At 45.4% G+C, this 25,155-nt stretch overlaps 1 protein-coding gene across 4 annotated transcripts in view; it reads right to left on the reverse strand.

Moving 5' to 3' along the window:
• The window catches only part of NPAS2 (neuronal PAS domain protein 2), a 153,398-nt gene that overhangs the window by 34,974 nt on the left and 93,269 nt on the right, over positions 1–25,155 (reverse strand). For all 4 annotated transcript variants that reach the window (XM_036881405.2, XM_036881404.2, XM_036881403.2 and 1 more), the window contains 5 exons: positions 24,737–24,885; positions 18,093–18,184; positions 13,649–13,738; positions 3,955–4,075; positions 2,835–2,948 (listed from right to left, as the gene is read on the reverse strand). In XM_036881405.2, the coding sequence (XP_036737300.2) occupies positions 2,835–2,948; positions 3,955–4,075; positions 13,649–13,738; positions 18,093–18,184; positions 24,737–24,885 (566 nt within the window). The remainder of the gene's footprint in view (positions 1–2,834; positions 2,949–3,954; positions 4,076–13,648; positions 13,739–18,092; positions 18,185–24,736; positions 24,886–25,155) is intronic.

Here is a 25,155-nt window from a genome sequence, read left to right on the forward strand (position 1 = left end):
CAGAATGCCAGGTGGCAGGGCGGGCCTGTGTTCTGCATCCAGATGTTTAATTTCAACATAGATTTGTGGGGGGGGAGAAAAGCACTGGGTTCTCATGGAATAAATCAGTATGAGTTCAGGGCTAGAAGGGGTATGCATGTGGGTCCCCTGCTTCCCACCTGTACACCTCAGCATTCACTCTTTTATGCACCAATTTCCTCCTCCAGTATGATGGGACGGTGCCAGTAGAACCACCTCAAAAGGTTGCTGCAAGGACCCAGTGAGATCATGGGTGCGAGACAGCCCAGAGGCTGGCACTTAGGAAACACTCCTAAAGTGAGCTATTTTTATTAACCCTTTGTTCAATGTTTATTGAGAAGTAAGCCTACAACATCAAATTTGAATTATTTCTTATATTAAATCATTATTTTATAGGTCAAAAATGGTTGCCTGTTGGTGCTTTCATTGGGCTCAATCTCGGAAATTCATTTGTCTCTGACAGTTTTTGCTGTCTATTTTAATCCAAGTGAGAATTAATTTTAGGTTTTGCACAATTACATTGGAGACTATGAAAGGCCCCCTAACTTTGGTTTGCTCAGCAGGTTCTGGAAAGACACTACGCACTCTTGTTTTTAAAACTTCTACTTTCAATGCTGTGTGTTTATAGCAGTAACAGTTTCCAAGAAAAAAAAATCACATGTAATTTCCACACATTCTTTTAAGCAAACAAACACTGTCTCAACTTGAAGTGAAAATAAAGCCTAGCTAGTTAAAAAAAAAAAAATCCCAGGTATTCACACTGAACCCTGCCTATTTCCTTGAAACCTTCTAAGAGGTTACACATGAAAGGAGGCTTCACAGGGATATTCAGCAGCATCTTAATGAGAGGTGTGGAAATGTAAATTTACAAAGGATACAACTGCTGCTCACCAGCCAGTCACAGGTCTGTTCCTTTAAGTGGGTGCACTGTTGCCATGGGGACACGTGGGTGCAGCATCCCATAATTCCTGCAGCCTTGGCACTCTGGGGGCCAGGGCGCCTGTGCTTTCTCCTTGCATGTGGCCACTTGGGACATGCTGCTGTCCCTGCGGCTGGCATTATGGCCATGGCAAATATTTTAAGCACATTTCAAATCACTGCTCATATTAATTCAAGGATAGAAATGTCTGGAAGGAGCGCCATAGTGAAAGGAGCATCTTTAAAATTCCTACTGAGTGGTATTTGGTGCCACAAGAGGCAGTGTTTCTCAAAGCCCATGACCCCTGAGTTTCTTGTCCAACGGCACAACCCCAGCTCCACTCTTACATCTCCAGAACTAGAAACTTCAGGCAATGCCTGAGAATCTGCACTTTAGCAGGCTGCCTCCCCCAGTGAGCCACTGCACAAGGGCTGTCGTCATGCTGCGTGGTCCACGAATGCCCCTCAGGTCGGTTTCTTGAGTGAGGGAGTTCAACGAGCTGCCATTTACTTATGTATGGTTCATTAAACATTGGTCTGGTGAGGTCTGAGAGAGCCTTTCAGATGAGCCAGATTGGGCAGCTCAGACCTTGGCTTCATCTTGCTTTGCCCAGATTTAGCCAGGCTGGCCTCCCATCCCTTCCAGCCACTCAGAACACTGAGCCCTGGATGGGTGAGTTCCCAAAGGTTCCCAACTTCAAGTTGGCCGTGGAGCCCGTCTACCCAGGCCATGAAGCCTGGATACTGGAACTGAAAATCACTTTGGCGGGAACATGCGGCTTAGCAACTAGTAGAAGCCTTTTAAACAAAGCATGTGTATTTATGCAAATAACATACAACAGAGGATCATCTAAGGCTGAAAGAAAAATCCTGGTTAGCCCAGCATTCGCAGTCAGTGCCACGACCAGTCGGTTCTCATGGAATAAATCAGATTACCTCTGAACTGATCAGACTCACCGGTGGGTCCAGAGCTAAACGAGGCGACAAAGCCGCCCGAGGGAGCCCTGACATTGTGGCCCGGTCCCCCATCTGCTCCCCCACCCCCACCCCACTCATTTCTGCGGCTTGCCTTTCCCAATCTGTCTTCTTTGTGATTCTTGCCTCCCCTCTTCTCTCTTCCTACCACTTCCTGTCAACACTTCCTTCTATTTTTTCCCATCCTGGCTATTTCATGAAAAGTTAGATCTTTCAAAGTTGCATATTCCGGGCTGAGTTTTGGAGAGTGGGGCAAATGAAGTGAGGGCCTTTCTGTGCTGGTTCTGCCTTGTGCGCATGTGGCTTGTGTTTCTGAATTTGGCATCAGGCCTGCCTTCCCATTTTGCCTGGGTGGAAAGTAAAACTGAGGGTTTGTGTCTAGTTTATAGCTACAGCCAGAGATTGGATAACAATCTGGATAATTCTGGAAAGTCAGATTTTAAGGATTGACAATTCATAAGAGAATGGCCACGTACTGTGCCTTAGGGCTGAGGTGAGCAGGACACCTAGGTGCCATATCTATTAAACACACTCACAGCATATTGTAAAAAGGGGGGATAAAAATGCAGAAGCCAAGGTTATGGATCTTTCTGTCACAATGCAGGCCTGTTTGGCTGTGTGTAGGCTGAGCCTGTTCTTTATTAACCATCATTCTCACAGTACAGAAGTATGCCATCAGCATGCAAATAAATGGATAATGCACATTTCAGGGGGACTTAGTACACTGGCATAAATAAGTGTGGGAGTGTGTTCTGGAATGGAAGATAACATTTACAAGCACAAAAACACATCTTGGGAACATGAAAATCCAAATGCAGATATGAAACACATTCTCCCCTCATCCTCCTCCTGATTCTTGTGGCTCCGTGTGCACGTCTGCAGGACAAAAACGCTAAGGCAATTCTATGACAACTAGAGCTTACCATTGTTGTATGGGCGAAAATTTCCTACAAATTTTATGTATTCGTAAGTTGGAAATTCCTTTGGGTTCAAGCTGCCTCTGAGGAGATGGCAATAAAACTCTAAATCGCTGTCAGCTGGGCCGTAGAGGAAAAAAGAGAGAAAGGGAACATGAGCATTACTTGGACTCTAGACTAGGTAAGTCGCATCTTCGAGAAACAGTGGATTCAGTCTACGTGTGGCCAGGAAATTTCTCATTATGACTGACTTCTGGACATGGTTTTACAACCTCTGCTGCATAGGATTTTCTCTCCCCCACCCCCCAGCTTATAGATTATTTTGCAGCCTATACTTGGACCCAATTAGTCTTAATTGGCTCACTGATGTCTGTGGTTGGTTATGTTGGCATTGATTAGTTCTGGTTGTTCATACAGTATATTAAAATAGAGCTGCTCCTATAAAGCTGGTCTCCTCAATTGAATCTTTTCACTTAGAAGTAAAGTCAGATGTACAACAGGATAAATTATTCATGGAAAATGGACTAAGGCTTGATTAAGTGCAAGGCACTTTCTCTACCTCCATCAACATATGCGCTTCATTAAGTGACACACAGTCCAGTAGGCACCAACGCCAGCCTTCTACCCAGGTGGCCGATTTTGACAAAATCTTAAAAACTTAAAAATTCTGTAAGAACCACAAGTATTTACAGATAACCAGATGACAGTCTTAGGGGAAAAGAATTTGGAATTTTGACCTAATTCGTTTTTAGCTGGTTATTTGGTATCTTACAAATCTAGCATTATGGTGTTCTCCAAAATAAGCAGATTGCCCAGTGGTTTTGTACTGTTTATTCCTAAAAGACTCTCATGCAAAAGAAAAAAAAATCTCTTATATTACATGCGAAATAAGTTATTATTCATAAACCCTATGCTTTCAACTTTTTCACATAAAAGTTAAATGTCTTACATATTCTAAACTCCAGTTTTACTTTTAAACTTAAAATATACCTCTCAGGATCTTGGAAATGTTATGAGTCACAAGGAAAATTGTTCTTAAAATTAGTCCTCTCTTCTTAATTCTTTCTAACCTCCTTCCAAAAAGTTCTCACCTTTCTGTCTTATAAAAGCAGTCAAGTAAACTTACATTTTAAATATTCTGGGGAGGGGGAGTCTGTCACAAGCATATGGGAAGAAAGCATTTTATAAACTTCTGAATGTTCTTGTTCAGGAAGGAAATTCAATAAATTTTGATCCATGACATCCGACTGAAACAGAAAATAAAGAATAAGGGTACACGCTCAACAAAGATGAAGAATAAAAGCAAAAGCAAAATTGGGATACTCATGACAATTCAGTTCTAGGCTTGATTTTCTGTGAAGACTCAGTCTCTCACTCTGTAATTTTGAATTGCAGTCTAAAAGGTTTTACTTGCTCAAGTGTGTATACCATTACCTATGAGCCCCAGAAAGAAATAGGCATTAAGTTGAACAAAAGCACAGAGTCCTTCTCTTGCTTGAGGAGCTGACATGCCTGAATTCTGGTGAGGGCAGTGTGGCCCTTTCACTCATTTGAAGGGCCCTCAAGAGCGTAGGGGATTCCTCTTCTGACCTTTAGGCCAGTGGTTGGCTTCCTATTTATTTGCTTCTTAAAGGTCTTAATGGAAGGAACTGCACTTTTTTTCTGAGTGCTTGGGCACTGTGGATTCAAAATAAATACAACATGGAGTCCAAACACAGCCCTATCTGATAAAACTGTCTGTGATAATGAAAACGATCTATATTCTGCACTGTGTGCTATAGAAGTCACCAGCCACATGGCTACTGAGTACAGAAAGGTGGCTGGTATGACTAAACACTGAATTTTCTACTGAAAATTAGAAATTTAAAGAGCCACACATGGCTGGTGGCTCCCGTGTTGGCCGGTGAAGGGGGAAGCTTGCAGCGGAGTTGAAGAGGAGGTGGGCACAGCTCCATGGCTTCCTCGGTCTCCCGCAGTAGACTGGTGCCCTCTTACAGCTCCAAACACCAGCTGTATACATTCTTAAACTGTAAATCCAGCAACTCTCTCATGTGCCCTGGCTTAACCTTCCACCTGCCATGCAGATGCCCTCTGGGAACCCCAGGTTCACATCCCAGTGTCACCACTCTTTGGTGCCCACACCAATTCCTCCCCTTGGGTCTCCATCCCCATATACGGTGTTGCCAACCTGTCACTTGCCCATACCAGACACCCAGGTGGTGCCCTTGACTTTGCTGCCTCCCACCCTCATCTCCAAACAATGCCAACTGCTACATGATTTTCCTCCCTAAAGTTTGCTCCGATCCACTCACTTCTCTATTCCTAGGGCCTCTAACCCAGACCACCGCCACCTCCAGTCTGGGGGGTGAATTGGCCAAACCAGTTTTTCCAAATCAACTTTTGTCCCATCCAGTTTGTTCTCTCTTTTTCAGACCCTCCTCAGGGAGTCTCATGTCAGATCAAGCCACCACCTTGCTTCAAACCACCCATTGGCTTCCCAAGGCTCCCAGGACAAAGTCCAGTTTCTTAATCCACTTCGAAGGCCCCACACAACCTGCCCTCCATGCTTTCTCTTCTCCAGTTTGCCAGGTTTGCTCTTCCTTCTGGGCTTCCCCCAGGTGACACCCTCTCCTGTTGAGCCAGGCCCTGTGCATCCTTTCAGCCCCTCCTTGGAAGTCACTTGCCCTGAGGAAGCACCCACAGCAGCCCTCCCTTCTCCAGAACAGTGCCCTCCCCTTGCTGCTCTGGCCCTGGTACCCCCGCATGGCATCTGTTATGCCATCCTATAATTGCTGGGGAAGGGCATGTCTTTGCCTGGATGGTGGGGTCTATGAGGGGACCTGCCCACATTGTGACAAGGTGGGTGAGAGCCCCAGAAGTCAGGCTTGAAAGCTTTTGCTGCCCCCTCCATGCTGCTCTTGGCTCAGCGGAAAGGTGAGGAAGCTGGGAGGGTTAAAGGGACTGCTTAAGGATGCTGCTGGTAAAAGGGCGCACAGCAAATACAAAGACTGCTGGGCATGGCCAGGGGTGCACAACGGTTCACGAAAGGACCCCAGGCTTTCTTGGTCACTTGTGTTGACATGTGTTCTCTGTCCACCTCCCCTGCCAGGAGCGCCGGTGCTAGGGGGGCCTGTCTGCTTCCTTCACCCACAGGTGCCTGACCCTGAACGGTGCTCGGCCTTCAACAAAGATGTGTGGGTGCAATGAAAGTGGTCTGGCAAGCGTTGTGATACAAGGGATGACAAGGCCCAGAGAACACTGGGTGTGGGGTGCTGAATGCTAAATGAAGGGTGGGGAGCCCCCCCAAGAAACAGCTCCCAGAGGGAGAAATCCCTGAGAGGGATGCGGGACACTACGGGATCCACCAGGCAGCAGGCACACCAGGCAGGGGACAGCCACACACGGCTTGAAGTGGAGCCACTGCAGCTTTCCCGGGCGGAGGCGGCTGTGAAGGGAAGGGGCCGCAGTGGAGAAGCCCCAGGGGAGGGCAGACCTGTGCACCAGAAGGACCCACCAAGGGACCTGCAGGAGGGGGCCTGGCGGCTCTTGTATTTTAGAGAAACACTCTAGTGTCTGAGGAGACAGGGAGCTCCGGACACCAGGCTAGGGGTGCACAGTCTGCACAGGCCTCCAGGAAGGCAGCGGCAAAGGAAGGCACCAAGTCCAGGTGGGTTATTCGGCAGGATCACTCAACCAGCACTGGCTCAGGGCTCCCACTGGCGGGCCGCTGCTGTAGGCTCTGTGGGTTCTGGGGAGAAATCCCACAGAGCAGACGGCCCCTCCCCTGGTGCAGCCAGTGTTGGAGGGGGTGGGAGGAAGGTGGACACCATCTGCAGGCTGATAAAGGGCAGGGCACGAGGGGCTCTGGTGGCTTGGATCGCCCGCTTTGGTCTCTAAGACTGCAAACCGCCTGCTAGCTGTGCTGTTATTTTCTCATTCATTCTCCAAGTTCCTTCTGATGTTCTTGATTTTATTTTAAGCCCATTCCCTTTAGTTTTTAGAAGATGACTAATGCTCACAGATGACAGTAGTCTTTCTTTTTAAGGACATTTTAGACGCTTGTAAATGATAACCAAGTCACTCCATGGTCTTCCTGAGGGGCCCGTGGGAAGCCCACTGGCCCTGATGTCGAGTCTGGTAGAGAGCAGGGCTACTGGGCTACCCGGCCCAGCTGCTCCTGGGGGAGACAGGTGGCAGGTCAGAGGGCTGGGGCGCACAGGCTCCAGGCTCTGAGAATAAAGATGAACACTGGATGGGGTGGGGGAGGTATTCTATGGGTGGGGCATTGTGAGGATTATGAGTTAATACACACGAAGGGCTCAGAACTGTTCGCACAGAGCAACTTCTTTGTATATAGTTGCTATTATTTTACTATCTTGCCCTTCCCATGTGTTGAAAACTAACACAGATAATGCTAATTTGAACATTTTAACCCTAGTGCTTATAGGAGAGTCAACTGTATCTGCAACTAAGCTGCCTCCTGAATGAGCTGAGCTTTGTTCGTGAAAGTAATAGCAATTACAGAGACAAGGGAGGGAATGTGTCATCTGCAGCCATCCTCCTGGCTGAGCACATAATCGGAACATTGTTTACCTGGTGAAGGCGGAGGTTCTCTATCCCAGCTTACTGACATGGCCTTGCTGCTTTATCAAGATTCTTTATAAGAATCCTTTTCTGAGTTTCCCTATGTATGGCTGCCCTAAATTCCAAATTGCACATCTCCCATGTTTCCCCCTGAGGCCCCTCAAGAGCCTGGGGATGGTCGGAAAGCACTGCAAGTGACAGGAGGCATTTTCAGCTCTCCTTCGGGAACCCAGCAGCAGGTCAGGTACCCCCAGCGGCATCGGGCAGGCCTGCGGGAGGTGCACACAGAAGCTGGCCAGCTGGGCTGGAAGTGCGCTGGGTGGGTGCTCATTCAGGGAGGTCCCTGGGGGCCCGGCAGTTCTGGCTGGAGGTCTGTATGATGGGGCCATGGGAAGTCCTTGTGAAGCCTTGCATTGAGGAGAGGCAGGAATGGGCTCAGGGAAGCAGCTGGGGCCTTGGCCTCCCTCCACGACCAGGAAGTTGGACGCATATTTAATATGCTTTAATGCAGTTTAGATTCAGAATCAAACTGATGGCCAAGCAGTTAACACTTCCTGGAGACAGTACAGAGAACAGCTCTGACCTGGGTGTAGTAACGACTTAATGAAGATATAAAGCACCAATCATAAAGAATCTCTGTTCATCAAAAGAACCCGAAGGGAGGCAAAGGGAAGCCACGGAATGAGAGAAGCTATTTGCGACACACATACCTGTGGCGTAAGGCTTACAATTAAGGCTCAGTGTTACATGTTGCCTTGTCACCTGGCAAAACCGGGAGGGCCTTGACCGGCCTAACCAAAAGCTCCCCTCTGCACCCTGCCCCCAGGGATAAATAAGGGGACCAGGTTTAGTCCCCTGCCAGCCCACAGAATTATTCAAACCAGTCAATCTCACCCCTGTGGGGACCAGGGGCACCCCAGTACCTTGTTACCACAAAGCCTGCCTCCCATGGCCCCTGCTGGAGCACTCTTCCAGAGTACGGCCCCTCAGTGGCCTTGCCCGGCATGCAGCATCCTACTCCCTTGGGCCGTGGGTTTATGTGACTAATAAGCTGTCCAGCTTATCTGTTCAGTGTCTGCTGGTATGTCCAGCTGCCCCTGTACCCCATGGACTGACTGCATAGGAGGTGATTGAAACAACAGTGTCCAGGTCTAGTGCCCAGAACGTGGAAAGAATGCTTACAAACCATTACAAGAAAAAAACCCCAGACAATCCAGTAGGAAAATGGCAAAATACCTGAATAAGCTCTTCATAAGTGAGGAAATCCAAATGGCTAACAAAGAGAAGCCAAGACACTATTAGTCTCATTGGTAATTGGGAGAAAAGCAAATTAAAACCCCATGAGATAAGCTTCACACTTTATATCAACACACACTACAAAGTCTGACAACACCACGCTCTGCTGCATGGAGTTCCCGTTGCTGTCCATCTTGCCAGTGGAGGGTTAATTGGTACAATCACTATGGAAACAATCTGGTGTTATCTAGTAAAGGTGATGGTGTGCCTACCCTACCATCGGGCAATTCCACACACAGTTAGTTCTCCAAGGGATGCTTGCAAACCTCTCTCAGGAAATAAGTACAGCATGTTCACAGAAGCCCTGAGAGTTCCAGACTGCTGTGGATGCAGGGATTGCAGCTCATGCTCCCAGTGGAATACTACACAGCCTTGAAAATGAACCAGTGACAGCCACAACCAACAGTGTGAGATGGATGGATCACCAACAATGTTGGTGAGCAAAAGGAGAAGTCACAAAGGAGTACATGTTCTCTACGACTCTGTTTACATAAAGTTAAACAAAAGGTAACACTAAATTATAGTGTTTTGTGGTGAATTAAGAGGTGGTAACACTACAAAGAAAAACATGGAAATGATCTTAAAAGTCAGGAAAACAGTCATCTCTGGGTGGAAGATGAAGGTGTAAGGGAGAGAGCAGATAGGAGCTTCTGTGGTCCTGCCATGTTTTAGTTCTGAACTATTGTGAGAGCAACATGTATTTTCATGCTCACTTTATTGTTAATTTAAAAACTGAGCATATCAAATCAAAAGGCATATAAAAAACATCTAACTGGGGATCTAGACTCTTTAACCCATGATTAACTCCAAGCTGCAGCCAAACCTGTTGGGGTCCCCCTAGAGTGACCCCCCCACTTCCACCTGCCCGGGAGCCACCTCTGACAAGATGACCTGGAGCAGGTGGGTTCTTGCAGGTGAGGAGAAGGACAGGCAGAGGGATGATTCCTGGAAAGTGTGTTTCACAGCCTCAGCCTTGCTGCTGCATTTCGTGGTGATGCAAGCCAGGGGCCGTCTTTCCTCTGCTGTGACCTTTGCCGCAGGGACTTGGCGCCTTACTCTACTTTGACCTTGCACTTCTTGCTGGAGCTTTCACTTGGAGAATCAGCATTATGCAGAAGTACCTTTTGGTATGTAAGTTTCTCTGACTTTATAATCACCCGTGCCTCAGATTACTTTCTTTCGGGAAAGTTGTGTTATCCACACCCACGTCTCACTTCTGAGACACCTGCCACTCCTGCCAAACGGTTCGCAATTGCACGTGGTGTGGAAGCCCCAGTTGTGGACTCAGTCCCTGGTTCAGTGAGCACTTAGGCACGTGGGCACTGTGCTCAGGGCTGGAGACAAGGCTATTGCCTTACGAGCTTAGTATGGCCCAGCTCACTGGGCAAACAGCATCACCATTAACAAGTAAGAAAGGCAATCTAGGAACGTATATTTAGGAAAAAAAAAAACCTACCAAAAGTCCAAGCAGGAAACAGAATATGCCTACTCTGGGTCTCTAACTAGGGTCTGTTTCAGCCACACTCTCTCCCAGTTCTGTCCAAAGCATGTGGCTCATGCAACTTGAAGCCTTCCTGGAAGGTTTCCATCCCAGAAGCTCCCTACAGTCCTTGGTCTTCCATCAGAACACTCACCCGCTGTGCCCAGCTTCCTCTTTAACTGCCTGTGTTAATTCTAGATGCTGAAATGTGCTGGTTTCACCAGCATGGACAAGTTTTGACTTTATCTTAAAATCATTTTCTTCTATGAGCTATTTTCTTCTTTCTTTTCTGGGTCCAACTGGAAAAGAAAGTTCTAGGATATTTTATCAGGTAATTGCTGTGCAAAAAATCCCTATCACATGAGCCTTTGCCATGTCTGAGTTTCTAGGAGCAGGAAGGAAACAGAGAGAGATTGTCAGCCTGACAGTCTCAGAAGAAGAAAGGAATCCTGCTGCCCGAGCCTCCCAAGCAATGTTGGCCCTCTAATGCCAGGGCACACAAGGGGCGGGGGTCCCAACCCCTGGCATGCCAGCCCATGGCACCAGCCGGGCGCTGCTGCTGAGGCCCATGGCTCCTGCTCCCACCGCCCACATCACATCCCTACTGGATGTGCCCCCCCAATGTCCACCTCTTCCACCAAGACTGACCACTGCCTTTCAGATCCTTATTCCCTCCCTTCCTAACCACCCCACCCTGAGAACAGTCAACCCCGCTCTGACCTATGCAGAATTTGGAGAAGTGGCCAAGCACCAAGTTCTAGAGTCCAAGGGCCTGAGTTCAAATCCCAGCCCCATCACTTGCTGGCTGGGTAAACTTAACCTCTGTGCCTCAGTTTCCTCATCTGTGATCCAGGGATAAATAACTGCTTCAGAGGGTCATTGTATGGATCCATAAGGATAAGGGGTGCAAACATGATGGAGCCCCAGCTCTGTGTCCGGCACTCTCCTGGGTGCTTTACACATGCTAACATACATGAGGGTACTGGTTCACAGTAAGTGCTTGGTAAGTGTCAGCTATTTTTCTATTAGTCTGTATTGATCTTAAAAGATGAGATATCTCAACAAAATTGCAAACCTTTAAGGACAAATAATTTCACATGGCCGGCTGCATCTTCTGTGGACCAGTCCTGGGCTGATTGATGCTCAGTAATCAGTAAGTCTGAATTGAAGTGAACCGGACCAAAAGCAGAATTCCTAAACGGCGAACCAAATCCTTGGCATCAGAAAGGCCCTGGAGCAGAGTGGTTACAAGCTTGGACTCTGGTTTAAGCCCTGCTCTGCCCCTCGCTGGCTGGGCCATTTCCTCCCCTGTAACATGGAGTTATTACTCCCAGACTGGCTCCTTTCCGTAGCCAACTGGATGCTGACTGGCACCAGGGATGTTTTCATTATTAATCGCCCTTGTCTACCCACTAGCAAAGGATGCAAGTTGATGCTAAGCAAAAAGGGGAAAGAAGATGGTGATCTTGGTAAAACTGTTTATCCAGTTTCGCCAATTTAAAAGGAAGTTAGATTTCGGGACTGTCCATCCCGGACTCACCTCCACTGGAGGGCTTAAGGGCTGATTCGGTGTATGTCTGGGTGTGGGTGTCTAAGTAGACCCTTAGGAAGCATTCAGATGGGTCTAGCACTGATAGAGTAGAGTCAGGGTCATTTCTGGCCCTTCCAGAGTTAGAATATAATTTATAAAGGTGATCCTGAATTGCTCCATAATTTCCAATCAAGTAACTCCCAACTTACTTTGTAAGCCCCCTCTGCTATGTACAGCAGCCGGGTCACCAGAAAAGCCCAAGAGCATGAAGCAGAGTGGTGCCAATCCGGAGTGCCCGGTCACTGGGGGGCCACACTTCATTGTTTTCAGTCAGTGCCTACCCCTGCCCAGTCCGGGCCTCTCTACACAGAACACAAGCCCCCAGAGAAGCACCTCCCCTCCCCTTCTCCCCTCTGCCTCCCTCGGACCAGCCCGGAGAAGCCAGGCTGACACCCGGCCTCATCATTATTCCGTGCTCTGCCTGAGATGAAAATCCACGTGAACTGTACTCTCGCCTCCTAGTTAGCCCTTCAGGGAGCAGCGGCCTCTTCTGACAGCCCTCGGGGGCAGAAGGAGCCCCTCAGCCCAGGGCAGCCTGGGCTCGGGCGGAAGCACAGAGGTCAGACAGATGATGTGGAAATGCAAAGGCCTCTGCCCAGCAAAGGAGGAAATGCTTTCCAGGGCTACCACACATGGTGGCCGGCAGAGACCCATGTGCTTTCATCCCCACATAGCATAATTTGCAGAAACCATGGGATGGGGGAGTGGCTTCCTGGAGGTATGGAATCCTGGGCCATTAGCACAGCAGGGTTTGTCACCCCAGGGGAGGTGAGCTGCCCAGCAGAGCAAGGCCACATGCTCAGGGCAGATGCAGCTGAGTGGCACCCACGGGGCTCCAGGGTCTTCCTGGCCTGAGAACTGGGGATGCTGCCCGCTGCCTCATCACATATGCTGGCCTTCCACCACTGATGTGCCAACGTGGGATGCTGGGGGATAGGTGTTTGGAGGGGCTGTTTAGGATTAGGGGCAAGAGAGAACATCAGTCCCAGTCTAACCCACGGGAAAGTCCTGGTAGTGCATCATACAAGGTTAGGCTCCCAGGAACAGACAATGGTGTGGCTGGCAAGAGCCTAGGAGGGACCTCAAAGGTGGGTGCCCACTAGCCAGCTACTGCTCCGTGACTCACTCCACGCTGACTAGGGCAGGGGTGGTTACCAGAGTGGAGGAAAGGAGGAAGGGTGGGGAGAGAGAAGAAAGGCAGGGGCAGAGGGGGGAAGAAGGGGAGGGAGGGCCATGAAGAAGGGCCCTGGCACATGCCACACTTGCCCCCTCTGAGCCTCCACCTGGCTCCCTCAGGATGGTACAACTTGTCCTCCATTCAAGCCCTCCTCATTCTTTGAGGTCTTGGTCCAACTGTGTCTCTCAGAGTATTTCAGCCTCTCTGGATCATCCCTTTCGCTGAATCCTTACCACCATTAAGTGTCACAACCTACTTGCGACCTCAGTGTCCTCAGGGATCCCCACCTCCAGCCCTTGGTTGCACATTTCTGACCAGCTCTCAGTTGACCCAAACGTCAGCTTTTCCCTTTGCAGGACACCTACCAGCCCTGAGCTCTGCTAACTGTGCAGCAACCCCCTCGTTGATGCACAGCTCCTGTGCAGTTTCTGGGGCTCAGAAGGTACAGACCTGCACCCATGTCCCCCACTCCAGGTCTAGCCTTGCCAAGATCATGACACCCTGCTTATTTCAGGATGACACATGCCTGTACCAGCCCTTTCTCCGAAGGCCTCTGGGACCTTGACCTTGACCCTTAACCCTCCTACATACAGACCCCCTCATACCCGCACCACCCCCTATCTGAGATCTGAATGGTTCTCAAGGAAGGAAGACAACATGTACTGGCAAAGGTCGCTGGAGCAGAAACTCACCGGTAAATGCCCAAGGAGAGGTGTGATACTGTCGGAAACATAGAGAATGCTGCCATCCGTTGTCACTGCAATGATGAAGCCATCTAATGCCTGCAGAAAGTGTGACAGTTGAAGGCTCCTTAGTCATGCTTTTATGGAGGAGGATGTCACCGAAGCAAAGGACCCCGTGTCATGACACTGACTTTGTTTTTTTACCCCTTAGAGTATTTTCATGAATAACCTCACAGTACTTTTCTGCTTTGCAAAGAAGATGGTTTTTTACACTGAATTTTCTAGTCCAGGCAAAAGTGCTTGCAAAGCACCAAAAAGGCTCTATGAAAAATATGACCTATCAGTATCATAAAACAAAATTTAGCCACAGAAATTACCTAAGTAGTTCTGATGATAAACATACTATTGGACTGAATCAGAAAGATCACAATTATCAGTAAAAGATGTCAGTGATATTCTACAGTCCCTGTCCCCCTACTCTCAACATCACTTTGAGTTCACTGATAAACATTTACTGAAAAATATTAGACCTAATAACAGAAAGTGTGCCTGTTGGTCAGGGTAGACCTCTGTGAACATTCATTGCCACAGGAGAAACACCTCCTGAAGGAACTATTTATAAAGAACATTTACATTATTCCACAGAAGCAACAATTAAGGGCTGTTAATCGTAAGGATTTCAGAATGTCAGAAAACTTCATTTGCTTAAAAGTGTCTGCTGAGTGCCTACTGTATGCTAGGCATTCTGCAACAGGTGATAAGAGAAGATTCGGTCATTCTATGTCTTCTCACACTTTTGCTGTTTTGTGTTAGATTCCTTAATGGATGCTATAATTCTGTCATAAGACACATCTAAAAGTTCATTTCTAAAGTTCAGACTAGTAGTTCAGCAGAGCATTGGGTCATACTGGCAACTGGCTAAACAGGTGTACCCACAAGATTAAAAGCGAAGTCCAGATCACCAAAAATCTAATCTTTGAAGGAGCAATATATTCAGGTGGACTGTCACTGTAAACCTTTCACTGTGGCTTTACTGACTCTCACATCTTCCCCAAATATGGCAATTTTTCCACATGAACAAAAAAAAAATGAACTGAAATATGTGCCTAAAAGTTCTGGCAACATTTGGTATGTGCTCACCTAGATCTTCCCTGGGTGTTAATGATGATCTGCACAGCCAAACGGAACCGATGCCTTCCAGTCAGGAGGGTGTGACTAAGTGCACTGCAGCCGGAACCGGAAACAGTCCACTAACCACGCTTAAGGGAACTGTTACAACGTGCCAAAAGTAGCAGAGAGTTCTTTTCACCAGGAAAACTAACACTGGGGTCACTTACTATTTTACACTTACATACTGCAGGATTTAAGACTGAAAAATAGTTTACAGCACATTTCTTAGGCAGATCTCTTCCTTTTGGATTACATCAGTGGTTTTCAACTAAGGGCAATTTTGTCCCCTTGGGAACATCTGGAAATATCTGGAGGCATTTTTGGTTGTCCCTGCTGGAGTGGATGCTGCTGGCATCTAGTGCACAGAGGCCAAGGATGCTTTGAAAAAGCCTACAATGCACATGACATCCCCACAACAAATAACTGTCAGGTCCAAAATGTCAGGAGTGCTGAGGCTGAGAAATCCCGGATTAGATGTTATGGGTCACAGTGAACACAGAGGTACATCCCAGTAACAGTTATTTATTTTTCCCTCCAGTATCTTTCTAAATTGTTTTTTAAATTATATTTGCAGTGCTTCTGGAGGGGATTTTTTAAAGAGGCGAGGGCGCTGTTGATGATGTCAGCTCTACCTTTTTAGAAAAAGCATATTTGAATACTGGAAGCCACTGGCAATATAAATTATCTCCTTGTACAGTGAGCCTATGCCCCTCTTGAATTTGTAAAGCAAGTGGGTGTTAAAAAGCTGAAGGTATTTATAGATGGAAGATAACTTTCATCAGCTCATTGGCATTTCCATCAAGTTCACAAGAACTGCACTGAGTCACTCTGCTTTAAGAATGCTTGTGATGGTTTTAGAAATCCCATCAGCAGCATTTGAAAGTGACTCAATAGACCACGACTACAAAGTAATGTACCCCTCTCCATGCAAAGGTGACTCTAATAGGACCTCCAGGGACACCAAAGATGCCATAATGGCCCAAATTTCACACCTGCCACACACCACAGGGAAATGAAACAACCCCTTTCTGCCAGTTCCTGATTCTGATGGACTGTTTCTTATTTTCCAGGTCAACCTCTGGGCTAAGAGAAAAGATCCCTATAGAGTTTTCTGAATGAAATTCAGAAATTCCACAAGCTCCGTAACTGCCAGTCAATAAGAGCTTTCTCTCATTATGAGTCTCCTTGTTCAGATGCTTGTAGCCACAGTCTTTGCCAGCTTTTATTTGGTGACCACGATTGGTCTGCAACCCAGTCATTTTTGTTCTTGCAACCTCCACAACTGTGGGAGTGCTCCCGGAGTCTGCTTTGGGGTCTTTCTGAGAGATGATGGAAGAAGGAGGGATTCACATCCAGAGGTCCCAGCAGCTCACTTCCCTGGGGCCTGATGGGTCTGCCCTCCTTTAAAAAAGGAACCTCCCAGTTACCAAGACATGGCATCTGGACTCCTCATGTTCCCTGAAACAAGGAGGCAGATGTGCAGCCAGACACACACCACGAAGAAGTTGCATAGGGAAAATGACATCATCCTGGAGGGGCACTGCCAGAGCTTGGACCCTTGGGGAGGAGATATGAGGCTCCAGTTACTCTTCCTCACATCTGTGTCTGCTGAAAACCAACAGGTTGGAATAAAAGCCTACAACAGTCAAAGACAAATCAAAAGTACTAGCCGGTGGGTCTCACAGACTCCTCAAAGCTGCCATTCACTGAGAAGGCCTGCTTGTTGTACAGGCTTAATTTCAGGTCCAATTCATTCACTTCTAGCATGATTTCCTTTAGTGCTTCAAGTAGTCTTTACTGGGAGCAGGGGCTAAGGGCACATAAGATATCCATACAAATCCCAAATCCCCCTTTTCTAGAAATTCCAGTCTCCTGAATCTCAGTCCACATATTTATCCAACTTTATAAAAGTTTTATTTACACAAATGCTTTTGATACCTTGAAATTCACTGGAAAGAAAAATGGTTGTGCTACAGGCTCTTGAAAAGTGATAGTGCTATAGTGCTATGAGTTTTACTTCCTTTTCCCTGACAATTAAGAAGTAAAGTGATTTATGTAAAGTAGTTTAATGATGCATTAATTCAACATTATATTTCACAAGCTGCTCTAAATTTAACATACTTAAAATGCATTGCTTCTGGAGAAAGTTCTGTATTTTCTTTAAATATAGTTCATATGTAGATTTAAGTATCTTTCATTTTATGCAAATGTTCATTAATGCCTTTATATTTCATAATATTTGGACATCTTCATTCTGGCATTTTCTTACTCCAGTACTTTCTGTTTTCTGCATAGTTAATCTATGTAAATTAAAGTTTACATCAGTCTTATACAGGCACATGAGATGAGATATAGAAAGATTTATTCCCAAAACCGCTCTCCAAAAACCCTGCCAGGAACCATTGTCACAGAGCCAGCATCTAACTTCCGTTTGCTGAACTCATCTGTCCTGGTTTTCCTCTTCTCACTCAGGGGCTCAGACATGCCACGTCTGGGACTTTCCCTTCACTGTTGTGCCCAAGCCCTCCCAGTCTTATCCCCAGTGTGGAAGTCAGAGCACCCAGCCAGATGCTTCTGTAGAGACTCACCCTGATAAGTAGGGAGGGGCTTCACCCATGTACAGACATGACACCGAGGAAGACCACTTGCTCAGATCAGCCAGATTTCCTCAAATAGCCTTATGGACGGGCGTGGGCACCTAACTCTGCTGATGAAGGACCAAAGGACGGGTGCAACCGTCTCAGCACAGAAAGGGCATGTGCTGGGTGGGGAGGCACAGGGTCACCTAGGGTTGACACCCACATGCCAGTGTTGTTGTAATATGAGCTTGAGTTAAAAGCATCACTTTAAAAGCTTTTTGTTTTCAAAATGTGTTTCCTAAGGGGAAAAATAGAATCACCGTGCTCTAAAGAGGAGACTCTTTGAGCCAGAAAACAGTGCAGACATGTAATCTTCTCACCTTCCCTTTGCTCTCCCTGCCTCTGACCCCGCCCCTCCAGGTGTCATCTGGTTGGGAGACCATGAGTGGGTCCGCCTGTTGTCACTGTGTTGACAGTACACACTCACATTCAGCTTTAGGATTCTTGATTATAGTGCCCAATTGGGTAGCCAAAACACAAATAAGGACATAGCAGGACCATGTGGAGCTTCCAGATGGTATCTGTTTCAAGACCTCTTTCCAGGGTCAAGAACAGTTGTTTACTTTGGGCATGGGTTCTTATCTGGAACAAGCAGCTTCATTTTGATTTGCAACCCATTAAGCTAATTTGAAAGTACATTTCACCTCTAACATCAGCTGGGTGAATTCTTCATTACTGAGGAATGAAGGCTTCCAGTCCTGCTGAATATCACAGATTTCCGTTTGTGCTGAGACTTCTAAAAAAGAAGAAAGGAAACACAAATAAGATTTTATATTCAAAGGCACCTAGGAATTGGAATTAAGAAATGCACATGTTATTTCTATATCATTTTTTGTAAATCTCTGTGTAGTTTAATGAAAGAAGCCAATACAGGTGAAAGGGATAAAGAGACACAAAATCTCAATCATAATATAAATTAGTCAGGGGATGAATGTACAGCATAGAGAATAGTTGACAGTTTGTAACATCTTCCTATGTTGACAGATAGTTGGGATGAGCATTTAATAATGCAGATAACTGTTGAATCACTATGCTGTATACTTGAATATATTATTGTATATATCACCTACATTTGAGTAAAAAAAGAAGCTAATACAAGGAAATGTGTTACGCTGATTTCCAAGGACAGGCTCTTCGGGATGTAATGGGCTTAAAAACACCTTGATGTTTTCACTCCCCTTTAATGAGGCTCTGGGGGGGATGGTGTCTCACCCTCTGCATGGGTGTAGTAGCACAATGCCCTGGAATTTCTGCATGACAAAGCCCATCTCCAGTAGATGGAGTTAGGTAGTTGCCACCAATGCAGGCAACAGGAGGAGGGCCTGGGGTACATTCTGTAGCTGCTTCTTCATGTTCAAGGCCAAGCCAGACGCCTTAAAGACCTGGGGTTTTCAAAATTCCAGAAACATCTTAGGCTTGCGATAAATAACCTACTGCGTCTGTGCAGAATGCATCTTTCAGCACTTCCAGGTTCTGAAGTACCATGTGCTATACAAATACAAGTTATTTAGTTGCTTTTAGAGCCAGAATTTACTCTTTTCAAAACTTTTTTGGATTAATCTATAGTTTGCTTGTTTCTGTAACTACCTTGTCCTGAAGGTGTTGTTCATGTTTGTAAATTTAATAGTTATGGGTACACACAGGACTTCTTAAATACTCTAGCTCTTTTGCATTTTTGAAAATGTTTTATTACTAAAATCAGTCTCTGATAAGATTATTACAGATAGCTCAAATGCTACATGGAATGAATGTGTCTGTTTTTCCTTCAGTTGTAACCATTTTGGTCCACTTTATGTGGTAAGAGGTTTCTTTAGGGATTATTTCCTTGGTGCTAAGAAAAACCTAATTCCATCTCATCTGTCTACTACCTCAGAGAAAAAAGCTGACCTGTTCAACAACTTCCTGCAAAATGAAAATTGTTCAGGCAGATAATCTATAAACTTTAAATGAGGAGATGCACTGAAAAGCTTTCTGCTTTGCACCTGTCTTGTTGGCAGGCCGTCTTACATGGAGTGTGGAGAATGCGTTCACTTAGGTGAACGAATTCGAATGAATTCAGCGGTTACTGTGAGTGAAGATGATGTCAAGGACTGAGGTACACATGACTCTGCACTGCTCATGTGTTCAATCACGCAAGGTTCCCTGCAATGCTCTGTTCTATAGGTTCTTCCTTGGAGATCTTGGAAAGGACAAGCTGTTGCCACCATAGCGGCCAGAGGCTGCCCAAGGTGAAATGCATTCTGGGAGGCAGAGGCAGAGCACTGCCCACAGTTCTGGGCCAGTGTTCACTCAGGGGTGCCAGCCCAGGCAGGGAAGCGAGGGCACAATGCCCAGTTCTTCAAACAACTGGGTGCCACAGTTTGACTCCTTGGAAAAGAGATCAACAGAGGATATACTAATAAATTAATCCCATAAACGTTCCGCCCCCTTCCTTTTCCCAACACATAAACTCATCTGAAAAATTCTTTTGACATTAGGATCAAACTGTTGATTAATTGTCCAGGAGAAGAGTCTTTCCAGCAATCCACATTTGATTTAGATGTAGGTCCATTCACCTTAATGGTAGAGGAGAATGAAAGACTCATTTCTTTTCCAAGAGTAACTTGTAGCTCATTTTTTTACACAAGTAACTGGATACTTTCTAGACAGCAACATAATAATACTGGAAGCAGCTATTCACCTTGTACTTCAACAATTTGATTATAGTCCTTGGAAGTTAAGGTTCAATTTCCAACAATTAAAAAAATATAGAAGTTGGATAAAATGTCTCAAAGCAAGTAAAAAAAAGTTAAACTGGGAAATCACATTCAGTGTTATAATCATGTCTCCACTGGCATTTGAGGTGACCTATGTCATAAGCTATAGGAGACAGGGCAGGATTAGTAAAGAGGTGTGGTCAAAGTGGTTTCTAAACAGCAAGGGAAGCAAAACCTCCTGGGAACAATTTTTGCAGGAAGACACTGCAACAAACAGCCGAACCCCCCAATTCTACTGCAGTTTAAAGTTGTAGTTGTGTCCTAGAATGCTCACCTCCCAGCTGCTCCTGGTATGTGTGAACAAGGAGTAGAATGGCTTTGGCCATATGTGGTCAAAGAAAACTCTGGAAAATGCGGCAGAAACTCTTCGCTGGGTGGGTAAATATTAGTGTGTCCAGCTATTTCTCCTTTTTCTGCAGCCTTTTCTAACCCCCAACCCCATCCACTAAGGTAGACAAATTGAAGAGGCATGAACAAGGGATGGGATTTGATGCTGGGAGAAAAGGACGTTAAATCAGCTGGAGACTCACAGAGGAAGAAGAAAGTGTGCAGGTCAGCCAGACTCTGCAGAAGTAACATTTCAGTGGGTGTGGACAAGATGTCTAATACACCTTGCTATTTGCATAATTTAGGGATTTCTCTCTTATAATCAATATTGATGACATAAAATTTTTCCACAAAGAGAGATGGTGAGATTCCCATTTTGATCTGAATTACTTCAAAGAGACTAAGTATGCCTTTCAGGATCAAGACTTATCTCCCAAGCTGAGCAAAGAGGAATGTATGAAAGACTTTTCAGGAAAGAGCTAAATAATTATAACAACCGTCTGGACCGAATTGTCTCTTCTTGTCATGTGGTTTCATCCAGCACAAAGACAGAAAGCATGTCTGAACCCACAGTTCTGAACCCTGGCTCTACACGGGTATCGGCTGGGGGACTTTAGAAATATGCATGCTGGGCTTCCCTCGGTACCATGCTGGTGCAAGGCTCTCCGGCTCTATGATGCAAAGCCCTGATTTTGCTGTGCTTGCTCATTTCTGTAGTATAAATAATCCCACGGTGGCTGATTTTTGCTTGTCAACTTGACATCACCTGGCTTGCAAGACTGCTGAAAATTTAATAATCATCTTTTGCAAGCTGGTATTAGCAGCTCCAGCTCACCACTAGGGTTCCACCCCTGGCCATTCTGATGTACTGGTCTGTGAGGTGACCCAGTTATATGCACTCCCCAGGAGATTCTAATGGGAAGCCAAGATGGGGAACCAGTAGTCTGAATGGCCATACTAAGGAACAGCTCTAGCACAGTTATGACATAAATATCTGTAAGTGCCCCATAAATCACCACTTGTGGGGAATAAGAATGTTGTAAAACTTGGGTTCTGAAGACAGACTACTTGGTATGGATGCTGCACTTTCCTGGCTGGCTGACTTGGGTGAGTGGCCAACCATCTCTGAGGCTCCATTGCCTCATCTGTGAAATGGCACTAAGCCAAAGCCCAGCTATGAAGCTCTGCTGGTATGAGCATACACAGTCCTCAGAACAATGCCTGCCTGGCTCATGGTGAGGCCTGAGTCAATGCTGACCATGTTGTTCTCTGCCTCCTGGCAGATAGATGTCTGTAGACTTCATGTCCATTTGGAGTATAAGTAAAAAATTATTATTTGTTTTTGTTTTTGCTTTAATCCAAAGTTTTTTCCAACCACTGTATTTCTCCATAAACTCTGCCGTGGATTTTCTGCTTTATTTTGACTATGCAATCACAGATGCTGAGTGAGAACCTGGAGTGATCCTGGCTACATCTGAGCGGGCTGTGCAGGGTAGGCCTTAGTCTTACAAAAAAGGTGAGGTGGAGATAGGCGTTCCCAGTGTTAAGACACTGCATTTCTGCTGACTGATCCTTTCCGGGCCCCAGATTTGACAATTCTGTAATTCTGCAGCGGACAGAACCCAGCATAAATGTCACATTGATGAACTTGATCCTAGCCGCCCTATTTAACAGCTGTCCTGCTTCTCAGTGACACTGACCTACTTTGAGTAATTTGCACAAAATATCTTGGTAATCAAACCAACCTGCTATTTCACTTGGCTAAGTCATTATTTAGGAAATATAAACATTCTGATTAAATTATTGGGGCAATTGAATTCTGCCGCAACACTTTATACCAATCCTGGTTGATTGTTCTTCCCTCACTTTTAACAAAAACAATTAACATGTTCTTTACTAAGGGCAGCTTTGGAAAAAATGAGGAGGATATATCATTATTGTCCTATTTTTGGTAGGTATATACAATTATTAAAGAAATACTAAAAGAATAACAAGTCTAATGAAACTTTCTAAGGTCCTGGCTTTGCCCTCTTCTATGAAATCCTCTCGCCTAGGACAATGGTCAGTGAAAGGGAAACACCACCACAAGCATGGAACTGTCATTATCTCCTCAACAATCTGACATTTCTGATTTTATTATGCCTGGTGGCATAGGAAAAACAAGGAAGGAAAAAAGAATTTGGCTCTTCTTGCTTGTTAGTACCTAATGGATGCTTGTAACTACTGCCCAATTTTTTTGTACCACCTACAGGGGAGTGGCAGGGCAGGTGGTCAGTGTTAAGAGGTAAAAGGGTCTAAAGGAAAGTAAAAGGGAGAGAGGACGATTTGACAGAGACTTAAGTTCAAGGATGGATTCAAATGGTGAATTCATATAATGAAATACTATATACCAACAAAGACCAACTAGCCACCGCACTGAAAGAACACAGATGAATCTCACAAATACTACACTCATAACACATGATTCCATCTGAATGAGGCCCCAACAGGCAAAACCAATCTCTGGTATTAGAGGTCAGAAGAAGTGTGACCTTTGGAGAAAACAGAGGTCGACAAAAAGGAAGGGACATCTATCTATTGAGGGAGCTTCTATTTTTTGACCTGGTTGTTGGTTTCCTGGCTGTGTTCATTTTGTGATTATTAATCCATCTGTATAGTTATGATGTGTGTGTTTTCTGTATGTGTGTTATACTTTCATAGAGTATTAAAAAGTTTAAAAAGAAAGAATGGCATGCTGGGATAACTGGATATCTGCATCCAAACGGATGAATTTTGACTCCCTACCCACTCCATATACAAAAATTAAATCAAAGTGAATCAAATATCTAAGTATTCAATGTATTCTCATCTCCAAATGCTTAGTCTGTAGCTTAGAACTACAAAATCCTTGGAAGAAATGGAGATGTAAACCTCCGTGACCTTCACTTGCACAACAGTTTCTTAGATACGATACCTAAGGCACAAGCAACGAGTAACAACAAAAAACATAAACTGGATGTCAACAAACTTAAAAACTTGTGCATGTTAAAAGACATCAGTAAGAAAGTGAAAATACAATCCACAGAATGGGGGAAAATATTTGCAAATTATACATCTGATAAGGGTCTAGTATCTAGAATACATGAACTCTTTACCACTCAACAGCAAAAGATAAATAATCCCATTAAAAGTGGGCAAAGGATTTGAATAGACATTTCTCTAAAGAAGATGTACACACGGCCAGTAAGCATAGGAAAAGATAATGAGAAGCCCAACATAATTAATCATTAGGGAAATGCAAATCAAAACCACAAAGAGATACTGCTTCATACCCAGTAGGAAGGCTATAAGAAGCCCTGGGTATATATCCAAGAGAACTGAAAACATACATCCACACAAAGACACGTACATGAATGTTCATAGCATCATTATTGCTAATACCCAACAAATAGAAATAACCCAAATAGCCACCAACTGATCAAAGGATAAGTAAAATGTGGTATATCCAATACAATGAGATGTTATTTGGCCAAATGGAATGAAATGATGATATTTATTTGTATGCTAATATGGACGCTTATGAAAGAAGCAAAAATACACATATTGTGTGATCCCATTTGTATAAAGTGCCCAGAATAGGCAAATCCAGAGAGACAGAAAATAGATGCAGTGGTTGCACATGCTTGTGAACACACTAAAACCACTAAATTGGAAACTTTAATATGGTGAATTTTATGGTATGTGAATTACACCTCAATTAATGATTAATTAATGATCTTCAGTCTGTTGTTTTTCATGGCATAACTCAGAAGGCCAAAGAGTTTAGACATGGTGGCTGAGATGGTTGGGAACCCAGTGCTGTCCACTCCAGCGGAGAATGAACACTTGGGCAGTGTACCTCCTCAGGGCTGAATGGAAAATGCTTGCTCCAGTTGTTTTTTTTAACCAAGATGCTCCCACTATTAATGCCACTCCATGGGGACTGGGTGCCACCTGGGAGGCTGCTCTGGATTCTCAAACATGGCTAATAGAGCAGTCTGTCCCCTCCCAACCTGCGGGAGAAGGGCTATTACAGAGGGTGGAGGGCCTCTGAAAGAGGAAGCTATGACTGATGAGAGCAGGCTTTGCTGGGCAGAGAGGACTGAGCAGGAAGACCAGCTTAGTGAAGTCATCGCCTAGTCAAAGAGCAGGAAGGGAACAAAAACAGAGAGAAGTGCAACATTTACCATTGTGTTTCTGCAGAAACCCGATGACCTTTTCCAGCACGGTGGTTTTGTCCATTTTCCGAGTGTTGCCAGGGAGCATGGAGCTGAGCTCTTTGATGAGAACATTGAATTGGTCCCGACGCTTCTTCTCAGACTTGTTGCGAGAAGCTCTGTAAACATGAGACACACAGGTTACCAGAACATTCCACCTCCTAAAGGCTTTGTTATGAAATAGAGATACTTTCTGTCAGAGAACGTTCTGTTGTGATTATCTTATCAAAACTCTTTCAGGCAAAGTAACATTCGCCACATTTCACAGCTGAGTAATGAGGACAGAAAAATGTTTTGATAGACTCTTGGCCATGAAGAGAGACAGCATTGGTAAGTAGGTTCTGACTCAGATGCAAAATATCACACAGATTAGCTCAGTCGCCAGATGC

This window comes from Manis pentadactyla, chromosome 2, assembly GCF_030020395.1.
Source record: "Manis pentadactyla isolate mManPen7 chromosome 2, mManPen7.hap1, whole genome shotgun sequence".
In the NCBI taxonomy this organism is placed as follows: domain Eukaryota; kingdom Metazoa; phylum Chordata; class Mammalia; order Pholidota; family Manidae; genus Manis; species Manis pentadactyla.